Below are 21,343 nucleotides of genomic sequence, written 5' to 3' on the forward strand. Positions count from 1 at the left end.
CCATAGAAACACATTAGATGCTACTTCAGTACCTGAAGTCGGACCGGTGTGACCGGGGGCTTACACATGAAGTCTTTCAAAGGAATGTCTCCAAGCGATTCAAAGAGGGATCTCTGAAGAACAAACAGCACAAAATTGAGATTTGATCCCAAGGTGATACAGATCAAATTTGGGGGATTTAAAGCAGAGCTCCACCCAAAAGGGGAAGCGCCACTTGTTTGCCTCCTCTTCCCCCTCTGGTGCCACATTTGGAACCTTTCGGGGAGGAGCGGGTACCTGTTTTTAACAGGTACATGTTCCCAATTCTAGGTGATCTCGCTGCGGCGAGGTCCTCTGGAGGTTCAGCCCCCCTTCCTCCTCCCCCAGCAGCCCCCGGGCCATTCACAAAGCATAGCGTGCTTCGCGCATGCACAGTAGAGAACTGGCTGTGAAGCCGCAAGGCTTCACTGCCGGTTTCCCTTACAAGGAATGGCGGCGGAAGCACCCGAGAGCCGACTGAAAAATCAGCTGGGGTGCTGACATTGCGGGGTCCCTGGACAGGTAAGTGTCCTAATATTAAAAGTCAGCAGCTGCAGTATTTGTACTTGGTGGGGGCTGAAACTCCTCTTTAAATGAGCAACCTCCTGGAGAAAAGTCTTGATTAGGGATTATTAGAAAAGAGGTTTCTGGAAGAGAATGGATAAGGCAGAAACTTGTCCCTTGCAGGTACTCAGGGCAAGACCCTGGACAAGACCAGACTGAAGAAAGGCCTTTACATCATGCGCGATGGTAAATCTTGCTGGAGTTGGATTTCTTTGCTCTGAGAATAGTGGGAGGCAGAAATAACCCTATCCTTTAGGACTTGTGTTTCAACTACCATCCCCTCAACGCCAGTGACTGAGAAGCAAGATAAGGGGCCTTAGAAAGATTTTTTGAACACTGACTCCACTGCTATCAAAACACAATGACACAGCTGGGAGGATTTCCACATTCACACTGCTTCAACAGTTCACACTGCTCCGACATGGAAGTCGGACGACTTCCGATCAGACTCTGCCCTACGACTTCTTGTCCGACTTCCATGCAACTTCAATGAACAAGATCCGACTTTGCTCTGACCATACCAGGCCCTTTGAGTCTGGTATGAATGTTGAGGGGGGGAACCTCATGCCAAAATTGTGGCCCCCCCCCCTCCCCAAGACCATACCAGACCCCAAAATCCATACCAGACTCTTATATGAGCACGCAGCCTGGCAGGTCAGGAATGGGGGGAGGGCAAGGGGATCCCTGCTGAACCATGTCAGGCCACATGCCCTTAACATGGGGGGGTCGGTGCTTTGGGGCAGGCAGGGCTCTGCGACCCCCCACACAAAAGCACCTTGTCCCCATGTTGATAGGGACAAGGGCCTCTTCCTGACAACCCTTGGCGGTGGTTGTGGGGTCTGCAGGTAGGGGACTTATAGGCAATCTGGAAGCCCCCCCATCCTGGCCCCCCTATGTGAGTGAGTATGGAGTATATTGTACCCCTACCCCTTCATCCCAAAAAAAGCAGTGCAGTTTAAAAAGAAATAAGAGACAGTTTCTGACAAGTCCTTTATTAAAAATGAAGAATGTCCCCCATCATAGCTCCAATGTAATGTGTCTTCTTTCTCCAGTGATGTCATCTCCACCCAGTTCTTCTATCCCTGCTGATGTCTTCTTCTCTGGTTCTTCCTCCGGTTCTTCTCCATCCGCTGTCTTCTTCCTCTGGTTCTTCTGCTGGTTGTTTCCCCTCTGCTGAGGTCTTCTCTCGACGCTAGCTCCCATTGTTGTTTTAGCTCTGGTGTCTGCCATTTCTTATATAGCCATGGGACGTGGCCATCCAATGACGTCATTCAGAGAACCCGCCCCCTTGTGACATCACCACCCGGGGCATTATGGGGATTTCGGAGCCCTCTTGTTAAAGAGGGCTTCCAGATTTCAATAAGCCCCCTGCCCGCAGACCCCCACAACCACAGCGCAGGGTTGTTCAGAAGAGGCCCTTATCATCATCAACGTGAGGACAAGGTGCTTTGGGGTGGAGAGCATGTGACCTGGTATGGTCCAGAAAGGGGGGAGGGGGGCACTTGTTCGCGCCCCCCCCCTTCCTGACCTGCCGGGCTGCATACTCAGATAAGGGTCTGGTATGGATTTGGGGGGGAACCCCACGAAATTGTATTTATTTTTTTTAATTTGGCGTGGGGTTCCCTCTCAAGATTCATACCAGACTCCAAGGGGCTGTTATGGTCTTCAGGGGGACCCCACGCCATTTTTTATTTTAAATTTTGGCGTGAGGTTCCCCTTCAAGATCTTCAGAGCACAAGTCGCATGCCACAAGTCGGATCAGTTAGGATAATGATCTGACTTCAATGATATTAAATGGGCTGAAACAGACCAAAGTCGAACCAAAGTAGTGAAGAAACCTTTTTCAAAGTTGGACCGACTTGTGTCTGACCAGTTAAGACGGCTCTTCTAGAGAACCAGTGATTTATACATGTGCTCTCAAAGGGGGAGCATATGTTGCACCAGTGTGAACCGAGCCTGAATGCATGGATGGGGGAATCCGTTCAGTTTTTTTTGTTCAACTGGCTGGCTGAGTGAAAAAACGGAGCCAATTATGGCCAGCTTAAAGGCTACGTTCACCATTAAGAAAATAATAAATGCGCATAATTTTACAGGAAAAAAGTTGTGCATTTATTTATTTTTTCTGATGAGCCTTCAGAGCATTGCCACCCATGATCAGTAGATCTCAGGTCTAATTTAAGGCTCCTGCGGACACTGCTTCCAGCTTGCCTGTCCATACCTCCATATAGGCAGATGTTTATTAATTGCTGTATTTGAACACATTTTTATTTATTCACTGTGTTTTCCATCACGTTGGAGTAATTTAATAATATTTAAAGAGACAGCACATCCATTTTAGGTTATATGTTTAGCATATCTTGTATTCGGGTATTGGGTTGCAGCAGGTGTACAGCCAAGGCCAAAAGTTTTGAGAATTACACAAATATTACATTTTTACAAAGTCTGCCGCCTCAGTTTTTATGATGGCAATTTGCATATACTCCAGAATGTTATGAAAAATTATCAGATGAATAACAAATAATTTTAAAGTCCCTCTTTGCCATGAAAATGAACTTAATCTAAAAAAAAAAAAACAACATTTCCACAGCATTTCAGCCCTGCCACAAAAGAACCAACTGACATCATGTCAGTGATTCTCTCATTAAAGCCCCGTACACACACGCAGATCGTCGTCATACAAATGTTCGTCTTTTCTCCCCGGGATGTCGGTGTCTGTTGAAAAGTGCAAAGACAGCACAAGGACAGCACAAGAATTTTGTCTGCAGACTTCAGCTGACTGCAGAAGTGATGTCATGTAATGGTTAACTTTCCCTGTGTTTTTTATTTTCTGAGCATGCCCAGTCTTGCAAATCTGCGGTCTGTCGGCTGATTTCTGTACTGACAGGCGAACAATCGTCCGTTCTGGTGTCTGCAGACAAAAATTTTCATGTTTGCAAGAAAGACTCTTGTCCGCGGATTGTGTGCAGACATCTGTCGGAGGCACCATACTAACACGTATACAATCGGCAGATCTTTCGTCCGCCGACGTTTGTATGACGACGATCTGCGTGTGTGTACGGGGCTTAACAAAGGTATTAGTGTGACAAGGACAAGGCTGAAAATCACTCTGTAATGCTGATTGAGTTAGAATAACAGACTGGAAGCTTTAAAAGGAGGGTGGTGCTTGAAATGACTGTTTTAAATCTATTAATGATGGTTACCTGTAAGTCATCATTGCTTTGCACAAAAGGGATTCACAGATAAGGCCATTGCTGCTACTGAGATTGCACCTACAGTATATCAACAATTTATCGGATCATCAAGAGCTTTAAGGAGAGAGGTTCAATTGTTGTGAAGAAAACTTTAGGGCATCCAAGAAAGTCCAGCAAGCACCAGGACCATCTCCTACAGCTCATTCAGCTGTGGGATCGGGGCACCACCAGTGCACAGCTTGCTCAGGAATGGCAACAGGCAGGTGTCAGTGCATTTGCACTCACAGTGAGGCAAAGACTTTTGAAGGATGGCCTGGTGTCAAGAAGTGCAGAAAAGAAGTCACGTCTCTCTAGGAAAAACATCAGGGACAGACTGATATTCAGCAAAAGGTAAAGGGATTGGACTGCTGAGGACAGGGGTAAAGCCATTTTCTCTGATGAACCCCCTTTCTGATTGTTTGGGGCATCTGGAAATAACTTTATCAGGAAAAGAAAAAGTGAGGGCTACCATCAGTCCTGTGTCATGCAAACAGTAAAGCATCCTGAGACCATTCATGTGTGGGGTTGCTCTTGACCAAGGGAGTGTGCTCACTCACCATTTTGCCTAAGAACACAGCTATGAATAAAGAATGGTACAAAAACATCCTCCGAGAGCAACTTCTCCCAATCATCCAAGAACAGTTTGGTGATGAACAATGCCTTTATGGAGCACCTTGCCATAAGGCAAAAGTGATAACTGAGTGGCTTAGGGAAAAAAACATCAAAAATTTGGGTCCATGGCCAGGAAACTCCCTGGACCTTAATCCCATTGAGAACTTGTGGTCAATCCTCAAAGAGGCGGGTGAACAAAAAAAAAAAACACAAACTCCAAGCACTGATTATGCAAGAATGGGCTGCCACCAGTCAGGATGTGGCCCAGAAGTTGATTGACAGCATGCCAAGGGCAAATTGCAGAGGTCTTGAAAAAGAAGGGTCAACACTGCTAATATTGACTCTTTACATAAAATTAATGTAATTGTCAATAAAAGCCTTTGGCACTTCTGAAATGCTTGTAATTATACTTCAGTATACCATAGTAACATCTGACAAAAAGATCTAAAAACACTGAAGCAGCAGTTGTGAAAATTAATATTTATGTCATTTTCAAAACTTATGGCCAGGGCTGTATTAGTTTGACACTGAGCACAGGTAGTTTGGTAAATACATCTACTGTGAAGGCTAGAGGATCTCTAATCTTGGTTAAAAATTTGTTCAGCATTTTTTGAACCTGGAGGCCAGGATGTCCCTACGTTTGACAAAGATTTTAAAAGATCTTGAGGTGCAGTGATCATTCCATTCAGTCTAGGTAAGGGGTGCCCACCCTTTTGAGGAGCGAGGTCCACTTAAGCGACTTGGTAACCGATTGCGGGCCACAATGAGCGGAGCGGGCGGATGACAGGTCCATGTCTACTCTGCATATGCAGAGAAGACACAAACACAGCCCGCTCTACTCTATGGGCCCTCCGATCCAATCCGCCCACACGAAAGGGGACGAATCTCCCTCTGTTTCTTTAGTGGATTAGAGGTAGGCGGGTGTAAACAGACACAAATCCGTTTACATCTGCTGCTCCATACACTGAAGCAGTCTGGTTTACCCGCACCGCGGGTGTAGCGCAGTGCACTTGTGGCTTTCCTGCGGCTAGTTGCACTTTGCCATAGACTTCTATTATATCTTGCAGGTGTGGTATACTTTCTGAAAGTGCACCAAACCCACAGATAATAAAAGAAGTCTATGCAGGTAACCCGCAGGTTAGTTTGATTTTTAGTTTAGTTTGAAAGCAGCCCAGTGTAGCTAGTGTACCAGTGTAGAGAATAGATATGCCCATTGATGTTTGATTTAATTTAAAAATTGACCCCAATCTTCACTTCTTCCTCAGGATTCCTGCAGGTATTGCTGGCTGCTGCTGTCCTCCAGGTGGGTATTTCTGGCAGCTGCTGGCTGTCCCTCAGGGCAGGTATGGCTGGCGGCTGCTGGCAGTCCACCAAGGTGGGTATGGTTGGCTGCAGCTGCTGCTGCTCCCAGGGCCCCCTGGCTGTCCCCCCCAGGGTGGGTATGGCTAGTGGCTGCCCCCCCCTGTCAAACCCCAGAGTGGGTATGGCTGGCGGCTGCTGGCTGTCCCCTCCAGGGTGGGTATGGCTGGTGGCATATGGCTGGTGTCTGCTGGCTGTCCCCTCCAGGGTGGGTATGGCTGGCGGCTGCTGGCTGCCCCCCCGGGTGGATATCCCTGGCAGCTGTGGCCACAGGCGGATTGCATTTGGTATCACTTCACTTCAGGATTCCTGCAGGTATTGCTGGCTGCTGCTGTCCTCCAGGTGGGTATGGCTGACGGCTTCTGTTGTCCCCCAGGGCAGGTATGGCTGGCAGCTGCTGGCTGTCCCTCTGGGCGGGTATGGCTGGCAGCTGATGGCGGTCCCCCAAGGTGAGTATGGTTGGCTGCGGCTGCTGCTGCCCCCAGGGCCCCCTGGCTGCCCCCCCCCCCCAGGGTGGATATGGCTAGCGGCTGCTGGCTGTCCCCCCTGGTGCAAGTATGGCTGGCAGCTGCTGGCTGTCCCCTCTAGAGCGGGTATGGCTGGCGGCTGCTGGCTGTCCCTCCCCAGGGCGGGTATGGCTGGCAGCTGCTGGCTGCCCCCCCCCCCCGGGTGTGTATGGCTAGCAGCTGCTGGCTGTCCCTCCCCCAGGGCAGCTATGGCTGCGGCGGCTGGCTGCCCCCCCTAGGGCGGGTATGGCTGGCGGCTGCCTGTCAGCCCCAGGTTGGGTATGGCTGGCGGTTGGCTGTCCCCCCCAGGGTGGGTAAGGCTGGCAGCTGCTGGCTGTCCATCGCACGGTGGGTATGGCTGACGGCTTCTGGCTGTCCCCTGCAGGGTGCGTATGGCTGAGGGCTGTTGGCTGTTAACCCCCCAGGGTGGGTATGGCTGGCGGCTGCTGGCTGTCCCCTCCAGGGTGGGTATGGCTGGTGGCTGCTGGCTGTCCCCCCAGGGTGGATATCTGTGGTCACAGACAGATTGCATTTGGTATCACTTTACCTGTGACAGGAGCTGGTGCTATACTGGAAGCATCGGCTCTGCTTTTTACTGTAGCCACATCCTTCCTATAATGCCAGCTCCATTTTTCATGTTCTGGAATGCTAGGTTGGGAACCCACGATCTGGGCTTGCAAACTCGCCATCGCAGAGCAGAAGGTGGGGGGGCCACATGGTTGGGCACCTCTGGAAGTCCACCTGCCAATTGTCCATCACAGGGATGTGAACTGCCCAGAGTGTTGGAATGGAAGTTTATCCCAATGAAAGTATCTGACTTATTTAACTTAAAAGGAGCTTGACTTCTGGCATTGTCTTACTGCAATCCTGACGGGTTACCAGAAGTGAGTTCCTGAATGTTGATCTATTCTTTGAACCTTGTCAGGAAGTTGCAAACTCCTCCCCAGCCTGTAAAGCTGGCATCTTTGTTAACATCTCCAAGGCATGTGAAGGAATGACTTTCCCAATTCTAGTACAAGAATTGGGAACCATGATGTTAGGGAGAGCTTTGTTTGGGTGGATAGAAGCATTGGGCCATCTAAGGATTGAATTTGCTTGGGTTACATCACGAGAATGTTGGATTGAAGGGGTATGGAGTGAAACTGGGCAAAGGGAACTTCCATAAAGGAGGCTACCATTAAGCCCAAAACCCTCAAGCACAATTGAACTGAGGAGTGCCATTTTGACCCGAAGGTCTTCATGTGGGACTATAGGGAAGCAATCTTCTTCTGAGTTAAGAAGATTCTGGCTTGAGCTGTGTCCAAGATTAGACCCAGGTACTCCAGATGGCGAAGAGCAGACTTTGGAAAGTTAATTAACCGGCCAAAGCTTTGATGAAACTAAATCTTCCTCTGGAAATTAGCAGACAAGGTTAAACCTGAAGAGTCCTTCAGTAAGAAGTCCACGTAACCTGTGACATGAATGCCCTGGGTTCGCAAAAGAGCCAGAAGCAGGGCAAGTACTCAGGGTGCCTATGAGAGCTCAAAAAATGTGGAAAGCGTTGATGTGAGGGAAAAATAGGGATGTGAATATAGGATTGTTGCATGTTTATTGTTGCCAGAAATAGCCATTGTCTGAGAGAAGCAATGACAGATTTTGTTGATTCCATCTAGAACTTTGATACACGAAGGATACTGTTAGCACATTTAGGTTCAGTAGTACTGGGCGGATGCCCCCATTTGGTTTTGGGACTGTGAATAGGTTTGAATAAAAACAACAAAATTATTCTTTTGAAGAAACTGATACAACCGTTCCTTGTCCTATAGTTGGTGCAAAAAAGCGAGGAGGGGGCAGAAAGACTCTATTTTGTACCCCTTTGAAATTACAGATTGGACACAAAGGCCTTCGATGTCTCGGACCCAGACTGACACACAAGCCAAGAGACATCCCCCCACTACCAGGACTAGGGGCGCCCCTTCATTGTGAGAAGGGCTTCGGGGTAGGCTTGCGACAAAAGGAAGTGTTCAGCTTGGTTTTGAGGTTGATGCCTGGGCAGTATGAAAATGTCCCCTCTGGCTATGTAGTAGTAGTAGCTGTAGGGATAAGAGACTTAGACATTTTCGTGTGGGGTAGGAATACCTTGCATAAATATATATACAGGTGCATCTCATAAAATTAAAATATCATCAAAAATGGGATTTTTGACTTACCGTAAAATCAATTTCTCTGATGTTCATTGATGGACACAGCCCCTGGTATTCATAGCCATGGGGCTATACTGCCCCCTACAGGAGTAGGACACTAGGCATAAAAAAATTCTGGCTACACCAATGGGCAGTCCCAGGGGCTATACTCCCTCTCTCTGCTATAGCCACTCAGTTTTGTTACAAGCAGTATCAGGAGAATAATAACTCCACAGAGGGGTGGCTGCTGTGCCTGTCAATGAACATCAGAGAAATGGATTTTACGGTAAGTCAAAAATCCAATTTTCTCTTTCGTTCATTGATGGACACAGCTCTTGGTATTCATAACCATTGGGACGTCCCAAAGCAATGTTAAACATGAGGGGTGGGAACAACCCAAAAATTCCCCAAAGCTAAACATTAGCCAACCAGGCAAGAGGGGCTCAACCAAAATCGGGGCCCACCTGAAAAAAACAACACCCCCTCAAAGAGGATCAGGTTCTCTTAAACAGCAGTCTGCAAAACCTTGCAGCCAAAAGAAGCATCCACAGATGCCAACATATCCACTTTATAAAATTTAGTAAAAGTGTGCACCGACGACTGGTTGGCCACCTTGCAAACCCAGTAGGCACTAAGGGCCCTAGTAGAGTGCACATTGACAGGTAAAGGAGGAACCTGACCCCTGATGGAATAGGCCCCCTAAGCAGAATGCTTGCCGAGGACGCCTCCCTAGCGGGACAGGCTGGCATCCGTGGTGACCACGGATGTCCAATACAAGGGGAAGAAGGATTTTCCCAGCCGAAGCACCGGAGAACGAAGTAACAATATCAGGGACTCCCTCATTCCCTGACTCAGCCGGATCGGATTGTCCAGAGACTGTGGAGTCTTGTCCCATTTGGTCACAATCTCCCCTGCAGGGACCTCGTATGGAACTGTGCAAATGTAACCGCCTCGAAGGCATGCAAGTCCGGAGGGACGACCATCTGTTGGACAGCAGGAGGCAAATTGCAGCCTGCAATATCTTGAGTTTGTCCAGAGGAAGGAGGACTCTGGCTAAGGCCAAAGTCAGGCCCAGATAGTCCAGCTTCGTGGACGGAGCCAGAGCAGACTTCTGAAAATTCAGAATCCAGCCAAACTCTGGCAGAGTTCATATTGTGATCTCCAGAATTTCCACCAGAGCAGAGGGAGACTCCGATCCTAGAAGGATATATGTATATAACCAGAGCGCTAAAAACCACCAACACAGGAGATGTGCTTGATAAATCTAATACAAACAAGGAGGGGAGGGGGACAAAGGACAAAAAACTATGCACTGAATGAAACAAAAAAGAGGGAAATTACTGTTTTGTATGAGATCAGCGTGTTGACAAGAGGGGATAGTCCATATGCACTGAGCCGCTCTTCCACAGACCAAGAGGAAATTCTGTATGAGCAAAAAGAAACAAAGAGGAGAAGCGCTCTAAGTGCAGACAGTTTATTAATATATAAGGCAATATGTGTAGTAACTCACTAGACATAAATGAAGGTCAGGCTGTGTAACTCCAGTAGATCTTAAGACATCCTCTGGGGGGAGGGGGGTGTGCCATCCACTCCAAAGCGCCGTCTGTGGCTGAGTCAGTGTTGTTGGGAGAAAAGAAAGCCGGCTGCCTCCCGCCTCATTCACATCTGACGGCTTATCGTGTACTGAGGCGGGAGGCAGCCGGCTTTCTTTTCTCCCAACAACACTGACTCAGCCACGGACGGCGCTTTGGAGTGGATGGTACACCCCCCTCCCCCCAGAGGATGTCTTAAGATCTACTGGAGTTACACAGCCTGACATTCATTTATGTCTAGTGAGTCACTACACATATTGCCTTATATATTAATAAACTGTCTGCACTTAGAGCGCTTCTCCTCTTTGTTTCTTTCCGATCCTAGAAGGAGATCGTCCAAGTAGCCCAGTACTGGGATCCCCCGTTGGCGTAGCAAAGCTAGCACCGGGGCTAACACTTTTGTGAAGACCCTAGGAGCAGAGGCGAGACCAAAGAGTAACGCCACACACTGATAATGCTCCTCTCCCACAGCAAAGCAGAGAAAATGTTGGTGACTGGCACATACTGGAATGTGAAGGTAGGCATCCTTGATATCGATAGAGGCGAGGAAGTCTCCCTGACGCAGGGATGCCAACACCGTTCAAATGGATTCCATTCTGAACTTCTGTACCTGCACAAAGCAGTTGAGTGCCTTGAGGTCCAGGATTGGACAAACTTTGCCTTTCTTCCTGGGACTGTAAACAGGTTTGAGTAAAAACCTTGAAAAAGTTTCGAAGTCGGAACCGGGACAATCACCTCTTTAAGGAACAGGTCTTGCACCACCCCCAAACAGGCCCTGTAAGCAGTCTGGGGACAGGTGCAAGTTGTAAGGAAAAAACCTTGCCAGGGGACAAGAGCGAAACTCGACCTTGTAGCCGGACTGAATGACTTAATGGACCCACTTGTCTTGTACCAGGGACGTGAACGGATCCTGAAACCAGCAAAGATGTCCTCGCACCCTCGATACGGATGAGGGCGCACCTTCATGCTGAAGGAGCCTTATCCACGAGTCTGGAGAAGCCCGATCTTGGCTTGCCAGACCAGGCAGGTTTGGATCCTCCTGAAGACGCCCTGAAAGGCTTTGAGCCCTTGTCAGTCGACCCTGAGGGACGAAAAAACTTCTTATGAGCTGAGAAGGAAGGTTCACGTCTATGAGGAGGTTCCTTGCCCTTATTAGCTTGCGGAAGAAAGTACTCTTCCCCCCTGTGAGACTTTTAATGATGTCATCCAGGGTAGCTCCAAATAGGCGATCTCCTTGGAAAGGAAGATCAGTCAAGGCCTTTTTTGAAGTCTGATATGCAGACCAGCACTTGAGCCAAAAGACACGCCGAAGAACCACTGCCATAACAGAGAGGCGAGCCATCAGGGGAGCCACATCCAAAGAAGCATCACAGATAAACTGAAGCCCCTGGACCAGCTGGTTCGTCAGCTCAGGAAAGGCAGATGGGAGCTGTTCCCCCTCCAGGTCATGGCATAAGAGCTTAGCCCACTCAGTCAGAGTTTGCGACACTAGGGCAATAGTGAATACCGGCCTCATTGCCAAACCAGCCAGAATGTACATATTGCGGGCCACAGCCTCCGCCTTCCAGTCAGCCGGATCCTTAAAGGCCGGGGACTCTTCAACAGGAATCATAGTTGCCTTGTTCAATCTGGAAGCTGGAGGGTCCACCACCAGTGGTACAGTCCACTCCTTAAGAAGGGACTCCTCATAAGGGTAATGCCTAGTAAAGAGCTTAGGAACCCCATGGGGATGCTTTGGTCATCCCCACTCTTTTGCGACAATTCTGTCAAAATAAAAACATAAATGTGTAGCGCTGTCCACAATAAATATCAAAATACAGTAATCATAACAGTGAATAAAACAAAAGTCCTTAGATGAATAAGGAAAAATAAAAAAATTGTGCAAAAAAGGAAGGAACCACAAGTTCCAGCATGCGGATACACTCCGTATTTCTTGACAAGGAAGGATCATCCGTAAAAGGCACAGCACACCAGATAGGGTGGGCCACTCAAACCAATGGAGAGGCCACTAAGCGCTTGACATAATACAAGGAGACTGCCAGGTATTCGCTTTCATATGGTGTAGTATCACTTTCATAGGAAGTAGTACCAGGAAGGCATTCAAAACTGCATAATAGGGGGCCACATGCATAAAGAAACATACAGGCACATAGCGTAATACAGTAAAGAAATCCAATTTATTAAAAAAGATTGCGCTCGCATGGTATAAAGCATGATCGGGCATATAAAATTCATAGATGCTGTAAAACAGGAGCTGCAGCGTCCCCGCACTCATTCACTAGAAAGCCAGCTCTGGGGGCGTGGTGACGTCACGTCTGGGACCGCCCAACGCGTTTTGTCACAGGCTTTCCGTCGCCAGGGGCGTGGTTGCCAGACGTGACTCCACGCCTCTTTATATCCCCCATAGTGGAGCAGAGGGCGGTATGAACATTGCCTCTCTGACGCGAACTCAGGGTGGAAGTGCCACATCGCGAGCGGAAGTTAACAGATAGAAGGGTGGAAATTATGTAAATTCCACACCACATATCAACACAAAGGACTGGAGATATACAAAAAAGGAAGAGGAAATGGTAAATAACCTTGGCTTCCAGACATACAAATCCCTAGTGCAAAAGGAATAATCATGGGGCAAACACTATTAATTATGATGGCACCCACAGAGATTTAAAAATATCATCCCTTAGGTGACAAACTCCATTAAGGGCGATAAAAAACCATTATGAGATGTGGCACTTCCGCCCTGAGTTTGCGTCAGAGAGGCGATGTTCATACCGCCCTCTGCTCCACTATGGGGGATATAAAGAGGCGTGGAGTCACGTCTGGCAACCACGCCCCTGATGACATCAAGCCTATAAGGAAACGCATTGGGCGGTGTCAGACATGACGTCACCACGCCCCCAGAGCCGGCTTTCTAGTGAATGAGTGTCGGGATGCCGCAGCTCCTGTTTTACGGCGTCTATGGATTTTATATGCTGATCATGCTTTATACCATGTGAGTGCAATCTTTTTTAATAAATTGGATTTCTATACTGTATTATGCTATGTGCCTGTATATTTCTTTATGCATGTGGCCCGTATTATCCGGTTTTGAATGCCTTCCTGGTACTACTTCCTATGAAAGTGATACTACACCATATGAAAGCGAATACCTGGCAGTCTCCTTGTTTTATGTCAAGCGCTTAGTGGCCTCTCCATTGGTTTGGGTGGCCCACGCTATCTGGTAAGCTGCTAATTGGTGTGCTATGCCTTTCACGGGCGATCCTTCCTTGTCAAGAAATACGGAGTGTATCCGCATGCTGGGACTTGTGGTTCCTTTCTTTTTTTGTACAATTTTTTATTTTTCCTTATTCATCTAATGACTAATATATGGACTTACCATTGTTTTATTCACTGTTATGATTACTGTATTTTGATATTTATTGTGGATAGCGCTATACATTTATGTTTTTAGTTCTGTGTTGGATTTTTCTATAGGTCCTTGTGTGCTGCTTTCCTTCACATCACGTGTATATTGTTTTTATTTATTTTAATTTCTAGCGCAGAAACGTATTTATTTTTTTTTTTTTAATTCTGTCAAAATAGTCAGGGAAAGGAAATACCTTTACCCCTGTGGATGGCTTGTGAATGCCAAAGGGTACCTGCGCCTCCGTACCAGCTTCAGCTGCGTCCTCCATCTTTAGGGTCTCACGCACAGATACAATCAGTGCATCCACCAGTGCCTACAATCATCCTCACTATCTGAGGATTCCAGGCGCATGGTTGCAACCCAGAAGGGTGACCCATGTCCGTAGCGGCTGAATCAGATTTAGGATTTGATGAGACAGGGGAAGGCAGGGGCTGCTTTTTGCTAGTCCATCACCTGAAAGCCACCTCCACCCGGGACATGAGGGACTCCAGGGCCACCATCAGTGCATGGATGGATGATTGGGACCTGGAGGGACCCGCAGACTCCGAGAGGGGATCAGGTGGGGAAATACACTCTAAAGACTCCATGAGTCACCAGGGGGATCCCACAAATGATGTAAAACACTGCTAAGGGACAACCCCCAACGCGCTTGCAGCACCACCAGGTCGCCAGGCACAAGGCACCAAGCCATCCTCAGCAGAGAGGGAGAGGACCCCACCAGACTCACCACCTGCAGAAACAAGCGCCTGCAGCCACCAGAATAATGCACTACACATGCCGCGATCAGGAAGTAAAATCATCCAGGAGTCAGCATCAAGGGATGAGGAGGGGCTCCCACCGCCATCCACAGGACTCCACTGTCATTGCCGCCACTATTTTTAATGGCAAACCACAGCAAAATGGTGGCCAGATTACACACACATGGCCGCCGTGTATAGGAATACCCAGGCTACAACAAAATGGAGGCAACACGAAACATACAGGGGACCCAGGAGGGAGACCAGGCCTCAGGGACAGATCCAGGAAGGATGGGGGGCCCACCAGGTACAACCCCCCCCCCGCACAGTCAAACATTCGGTCGCTGGCGGCACACCCCCCCTGGCTCCCATCACTAGTAAGCGCCTTGCTCCCACTCTGAGAACAGTGGCCAGACCACCCAAACAGCCCCAACATATGAGATGGGGAGGGGGGGCAATTGAGGAACTCGGCAGGCAAGGGGGGATGCCTGCGGGGAGGAGGGGAACCCTGGAGTCTGGTTGTCCCAAGGAGGGGCCCACGTCCACCCCAAAACCCTTCAGGGGGAGAGGGGCGACAACTACTCACTACACCAGGAACCAGGAAGGCATCGCTCCAGACCGAACCCCTCTCCAACTAAATGGGGGTGGGCTGTCGGCAAGGAGGAACGCTGCGACTCGGGCTGAGACCCGGTCACATGCGACCTTGCGAGGCGTTTAACTCGCAGGCCAGCCTCCGTCCAGTGGGGTTATGTCAAGGCCGACCTAGCGCAGAGCTGAGGTTTGGATTATCCAGCTCATCGCCCAGTCCGGCAGTTGATTGTAGATCTCACAGGAAAAATCCAGGAAAAAAAAATTCTATCTAAAAAGAAAAAAATTTGCCAGGACCAAAGATCCCAGCAAGGAACTAGGTCCCTACTCCTGACTAAGCAGAACAAAACTGATGTGAGTTTTACTTTATGTTCCTCAATAAAATATCATACAGAGAGCATTAGATCCTGTGTTTATTTTATCCATGAATACCTGGCCGTGAGTGTGGAGAAAGTAGAGAGAGGAGGTGTCACCACGATCATACTTTACTGTGTCAGTGTACACTTGGATCTGGCTGCTATCCTACCCCATCCATTTAAAGGTATCCCCACCCTGAGAGAGGAAAGAAGGAGGTGACAAGCCCCAATGCCTATCAGCACCTGAGAGTGCACAAAGTGTGTTTGGCTCATTATAATTATTGAGCCAGACTGGGAGGTGAGCTGCTAGCATATTATCACCAGTGCACAGAGTCACCCATATGATATTGAAGCACCAGCACCCTATTGCTTTATTTTGCACAGCACAGAAGATTGATGGTATTTACTATGGACTTGGCACATTTATTTATTTAATTGTTATTGTTTACCACTTGGCATATTTATTATTGTCACACAATTATTAGCACGTGCACTTTTACCACTGTGACATCTTTTTTTCAGATATCCATTTATTTATATTTTTCACAATTATTTATTTTGAGCATATTGCACTTTATATTATTACTGCAGTCCATTGCACTGTCTTAGTCATTAATTATTGGATTTATCTATCATTCCTTTGGCGCTGCATTTATATTATTTCATTGGTATAACCCAATGGTTATGAATACAGGGAGCTGTGTCCATCAATGAACGAAAGAGAAAAGTTGATTTATTACAGTAATTTAATTTAAAAAGTGGAACTCAACACTTATATAGATGCATTTCTTTAAATTGTTATAATTATAGCTTACAGCTAGTGAAAACACAAAATTCAGAATCTTATAAAATTAGTATATTACATAAGACCAAAAAATAAAAAGGATTTTTAATACAGAAATGTTTACTGAAAAGTGTGTCCATGCACAGTATAGTATGCACTCAATACTTGGTCAGTTCTCCTTTTGCATGGATTACTGCATCACTATAGCGTGGCATTGAAGCGATCAACCTGTGGCACTGCTGAGGTGTGCTTCGATAGCAGCCTTCAGCTTGTCTGCACTGTTGGGTCTGATGTCTCTCATCTTCCTCTTGACAATACCCACAGATTCTCTATGGGGTTTAGGTCAGGCAAGTTTTCTGGCCAATCAAGCACAGTGATACCATGCTCATTAAACCAGGTATTGGTACCTTTGGCAGTGTGGGCAGGTGCCAAGTCCTACTGGAAAATGAAATCATCATCTCCATAAAGCTGGTCAGCAGAGGGAAGCTGCAGAGGGAAGGACTATTTCTTGGTAGAGAGCTGCTCTGACTTTGAACTTGATAAAACACAGTGGACCAACACCAGCAGATGACATGGCTCCCCAAATCATCACTGACTGTGGAAACGTCATACTGGACCTCATGTAACTTGGATTCTGTGCCTCTCCACTCTTTCTTCAGACTCAGGAACCTTGATTTCCAAATGAAATGCAAAATTTACTTTCATCCGAAAAGAGGACTTTGGACCACTGAGCAACAGTCCAGTTCATTTTCTCTTTAGCCAAGGTAAGGTAAGGCACATCTGACGTCTCTGGTTTAGGAGTGACTTGACACAAGGAATGCAAGAGTTGTAACCCATGTCCTGGATACGTCTGTGTGTGGTGACTCTTGACACCGGCCGTAGTCCACTCCTTGTGAATCTCCCCCAAATTCTTGAATGGTCTTTGCTTCCTAATTCTCTCAAGACTGTGGTTATTCCTGTTGCTTGTGCACCTTTTTAAACCACACCTTTTCCTTTTACTCAACTATCCATTATTATACTTGGAGACAGCACTCTGTGAACAGCCAGCTTCTTTAGCAATGACCTTTTGTGACTTACCCTCCTTGTGGATGGTGTGGATGACTGTCAAGTCAAGTCAACTGTCAAGTCAGCAGTTGCCCCCATTATTGTGTTACCTACTGAACTAGACTGATAGACCATTTAAAGGCTCAGGAAACTATTACAGGTGTTTTGAGCTATTTATCTAATTGTGACACCATGAGTCTACAATATTAAACTTTTTCACAATATTCTAATTTTCTGAGATACTAAATTTTGGGTTTTTACTAGCTGTAAGACATACTCATCAAAATTAAAAGAAAGAAATACTTGCAATATATCACTATGTGTGTAATGAATCTATATAATATAGGAGTTTCCCCTTTTCAATGGAATTGCTGAAATAAATTAACTTTTTGATGATATTGTAATTTTATGAGATGCACTTGTATATGCAGTGTATTGGTTAATGGGCATGTAATTGCAATGTTAGTACTGGTAATGATTGGAACTCTTTTTTCACAAAGACATTTCTGAGAGAAGAGCAAAAGTCCAAGTGGTAGTGGTAGAGAAGCCCTGGACAGGGATTTCCACATGTTATAAAAATGCAGACAAAGTCAATTTGAGCCCAATTGGAGTGTACAAAGACGGGGCCCCCCCAGGGGAGGACATTCACCCGAGTGCAACAGGTCAAGCTCCAAACTAAATGCCTCCCTACCTAATAAGTGTATCTATGTCGGTACTATGACGGGAGATAGGATGGATATGGGAATGCACTGTCCCCCCCTTTTTTCCCCACTCAAATGCACTGTATGTCTCAACTATTGGGACTACGTTTTCCGCTCTGAGTTTCCTGGCTAATATGACAGGAATAATATCTCTATACGGGTCCCCTGCCTAATCTTCCCATCCATGTCCACATCACGACGGAGGCTTGGTTGGGCACGGGACTGCACGTATTTTTTCCTGTGTAAATGTATGCATTTATTTTGTACTAATGGTCCAATCTGCGGATTGCCCCATCTGTGGACAATGTCGGAGCTGCAATATCTGTATAAAGTTTTTAAATACCCCTATGTATACACAAGATGGCGTCCTTTGAAAAGTGGGTTGGGCTATTTGTTTGAAGTACCTTTGCTACTTTGTACCAGCGGTGACTGATTTGCAATCAAGAGATATCCTTTAAAACACTCTCCCGCCCACACAATGACATCTTGAAGAAGCGTGCGTCACGCACGCGAAACGCGTTGACGTCACACACGGCTGGCCACACATCTATGGGAATCTCTCACTGGCCGTAGCCGCCGAAGCTGCGCTCAGCGATCTGAGGCGGATGCCGCCACCTGCGGGCACAATGGAGGAGTTGACTGTAGCTGAGCAAACAACCACCAGAAGGCAACTGGACGCTGCTACTCTGGCTGCCTGACTGCTTAGCACACGGACCCGGAAGTGAACCATTAGAAAACCACTTTTGAAGAGGAGCTCAGACGGAGCAATAAGGGATTGAAAAAAGGCAGTGACCACCGGTTATCTATCTGCAGCGATGTGATTCCGGTAAAGCGGTAAGCACTCCAGTTGAAATTTATAGCATATGCTGTACCATGAGTGCGAGTGTTACTCCGCTAACCGTTTGAGTCCAACCGGTTGTGAGCCTGCGCTGTTCTCTTGAACACGGCGTCTCTCCCTATCACCCCCCCATCTCCCCAAGTCCACTACGGATGATTCCATGTTTCCATAAGGTCCATTCCATCTGCCCCTGGATATCTGCGATGTCTGGTTGCTCGATTTGCTACCTTTGTTGTCATCTACTACAGCTCGGTTACTCTCTGACTCTCCATGTATTGGAGACTGGCAGAAGATTTGCTGCTTTATCTGTTTTCCTCCCATCCTGCACTATCCCCTGATGAAATGGGTTCTTAATAGCAAGTTTATTTAAATGAATGGAAGGACTTTGTGTGTCCACATTGAGACTAATTTCTTGGTTGCTCACCAGTCACTGCCTGGCTTGACTTCTGGTTTAAATTGGTTTATTGAGGGGATACCCTCTGTCTGACCACTAATCTATCTAGCTGGTCAGAAACAATATTATATTGCTTGATTGTCAATCCCATTGAGTGAATGGTATACTGATGCAATAATTGCTATTACTCCTCATTACTAAAGGTTGGATGTGGCATGCCGGTGTTCCGTCAAAAAACCATACACGTGAGAAAACCATACCCTCGTCACTTCTGGTGCACCTACGGAGGGTATGCATTTCTCACAGTAGTGTATTTAATGTTACACTTGCCGCCGTTACATTAAAACAGCTCCTCTGCACTATAAGTCATCTCCGCTCCTATCCCTCTCACTTCCCTTATCTCGGCTAATAAATATAAAAGCGGATCACGGAGCCGACATCTCCGTCATTTACATTTCATACACACGCCGCCGCTTTTATATTTATTAGCCGAGATCAGGGAAGTGTCAGGGATAGCAGAGGAGATGACCCATGTTGCCGCCGAACTGTTTTCATGTAACCGCCGCAAGTATAACATTACACACACTCCGTTATAATTTCATTCCCTCCAAGCATGCGTACTTGTGAACTTCTCTGCTGTGCAATGACGTATCCGGTGCTCTGAGCATGCGCACTGCTGCGCCGCTCAGCTGTTTCAGACCGGAAGTGACGAGGGTATGGAATTCTAACAAGGTATGGTTTTTTTAACGTTACACCGGCACTGCTCCAGTGGTTACTAACAGTATTACAGGGCTCGAGTTGAGCTATATACTGTGTACCACTATAGCTGTGCCATCATATATCCCGATGGGTGGTGTGGCCAGTAGTGTGTGCATCTGTCATTGTGATGTTTTTAATGCTGTCCCATGTATGTGTTTTTTTCACTGCACTTGATTCGTCCATGTGTATAATGACCCCTTACATTTGGGGCCTTTCTTTACATGTTATATTATGCTCTTTTTTTCAATAAAGTAAAATTATTTTTGAATACAGCATTTGTGAGCATCCCTTCATGCAACCTCTTTTAGGAACAGTCTTTCTGGCTCCTTCATTCACTTTTTGCTCCAAACTAAATACCCCTAGGAATTCAAAGTCTTTACTATTCTACTGGTTACAAGTAGGGCAAAAGACAGCCAAACATAGGTGTATGTATGAATGTTAGTTTGGGACCTTAAATTGTAAGCTTTTTAGGGTAGGGACTGACGTGAATGTACAATATACAGTATATATGTAAAGCAATTCGTAAATTGCCAGAGCTATATGAGTACTTGTAATAAATACATAAATATAAAATGGCAGAATGTTAAATGGACTCAAAAGTACTGCTAAGCAGACTGATATGCAGGCAGAGGATATTTTAAACAGTAGTCAGTACTGGTGTTCACAGTAGACATTGCCACGTCTACTGTGAACACCAGCACTAACCTGTTTGTAATATTCTCTGTCTGCAAAGCAGTACTGATGTGGTGCTTAAAAGGATTTTTTAGCGACAAAACCAAATCAGTAAGAGGTGTCACTGCGTTTACTTTTTTAAAAGCCCTTGATAAAAAAAAAAAAATACATTAACTGCTAAATTTATAGCTGTCCCATTGAGTGTCTTAATTAGCTGAACTATTACTAAAACATTACCAATTCCCCAAACAAGCTTATGCGATTTGATAACCACACACTTTTTAAGCACAATAGTGAAAGTTAAGCCCCGTACACACGTACCGATGGTCGGCTTACAAATGTTCCTCTTTTCTCCCCGGGATGTCGGTGTCTGCTGAAAAGTGCAAAGACAGCACAAGGACAGCACAAGAATTTTGTCCGCCGACTGCAGAAGTGATGTCATGTAATGGTTAACTTTCCCTGTGTTTTCTATTTTCTGAGCATGCCCAGTCTTGCAAATCTGCGGTCTGTCGGCCGAATTGTGTACTGACAGGCGAACAATCGTCCGTTCTGGTGTCGGCATACAAATATTTTCATGTTTGCACGAAAGACTTTTGTCCGCGGATTGTGCGCAGACATCTGTCGGAGGCACCATACTAACACGCGTACAATCGGCAGATCCTTCGTCCACCGACGTTTGTATGCCGACGATCGGTACGTGTGTACGGGCCTTTACAGATATAAAAAGTCGTCCACAAATGTTTAACTTTTAGCTAATTCTAGCTATATGTCTCTCGTATGTTATAGCAATGGGGAATGCTATTTTGTTTTATGCAGTATAATAAGTAAACAACATACACTACATTGTACGTGTGGACATAAATATAAAGCCACCTCTACTTTACCACAGTGTGAAAATGACAAGCTTTACCTGTGTTTCCGTTTCTTCTTCTGAGCAGTGCTCATTAACTCTTTAGCAGGCACTTTCAGAATGAGTGAATCTTTAACAGCAAACTGAAAAACCTTAAAAAATAAAAAAGTA

The 21,343-nt window shown here is 46.6% G+C and overlaps 1 protein-coding gene across 1 annotated transcript in view; it reads right to left on the reverse strand.

Annotated features, from left to right (window-relative positions):
- The window catches only part of EZH1 (enhancer of zeste 1 polycomb repressive complex 2 subunit), a 212,296-nt gene that overhangs the window by 47,436 nt on the left and 143,517 nt on the right, over window positions 1-21,343 (reverse strand). The window contains exon 14 of the mRNA XM_082271240.1: window positions 21,233-21,324. Coding sequence (XP_082127366.1) covers window positions 21,233-21,324 — 92 coding nt within the window. The remainder of the gene's footprint in view (window positions 1-21,232; window positions 21,325-21,343) is intronic.

Source organism: Pelophylax lessonae, assembly GCF_965119305.1.
Source record: "Pelophylax lessonae genome assembly, chromosome: 11".
Classification (NCBI taxonomy): domain Eukaryota; kingdom Metazoa; phylum Chordata; class Amphibia; order Anura; family Ranidae; genus Pelophylax; species Pelophylax lessonae.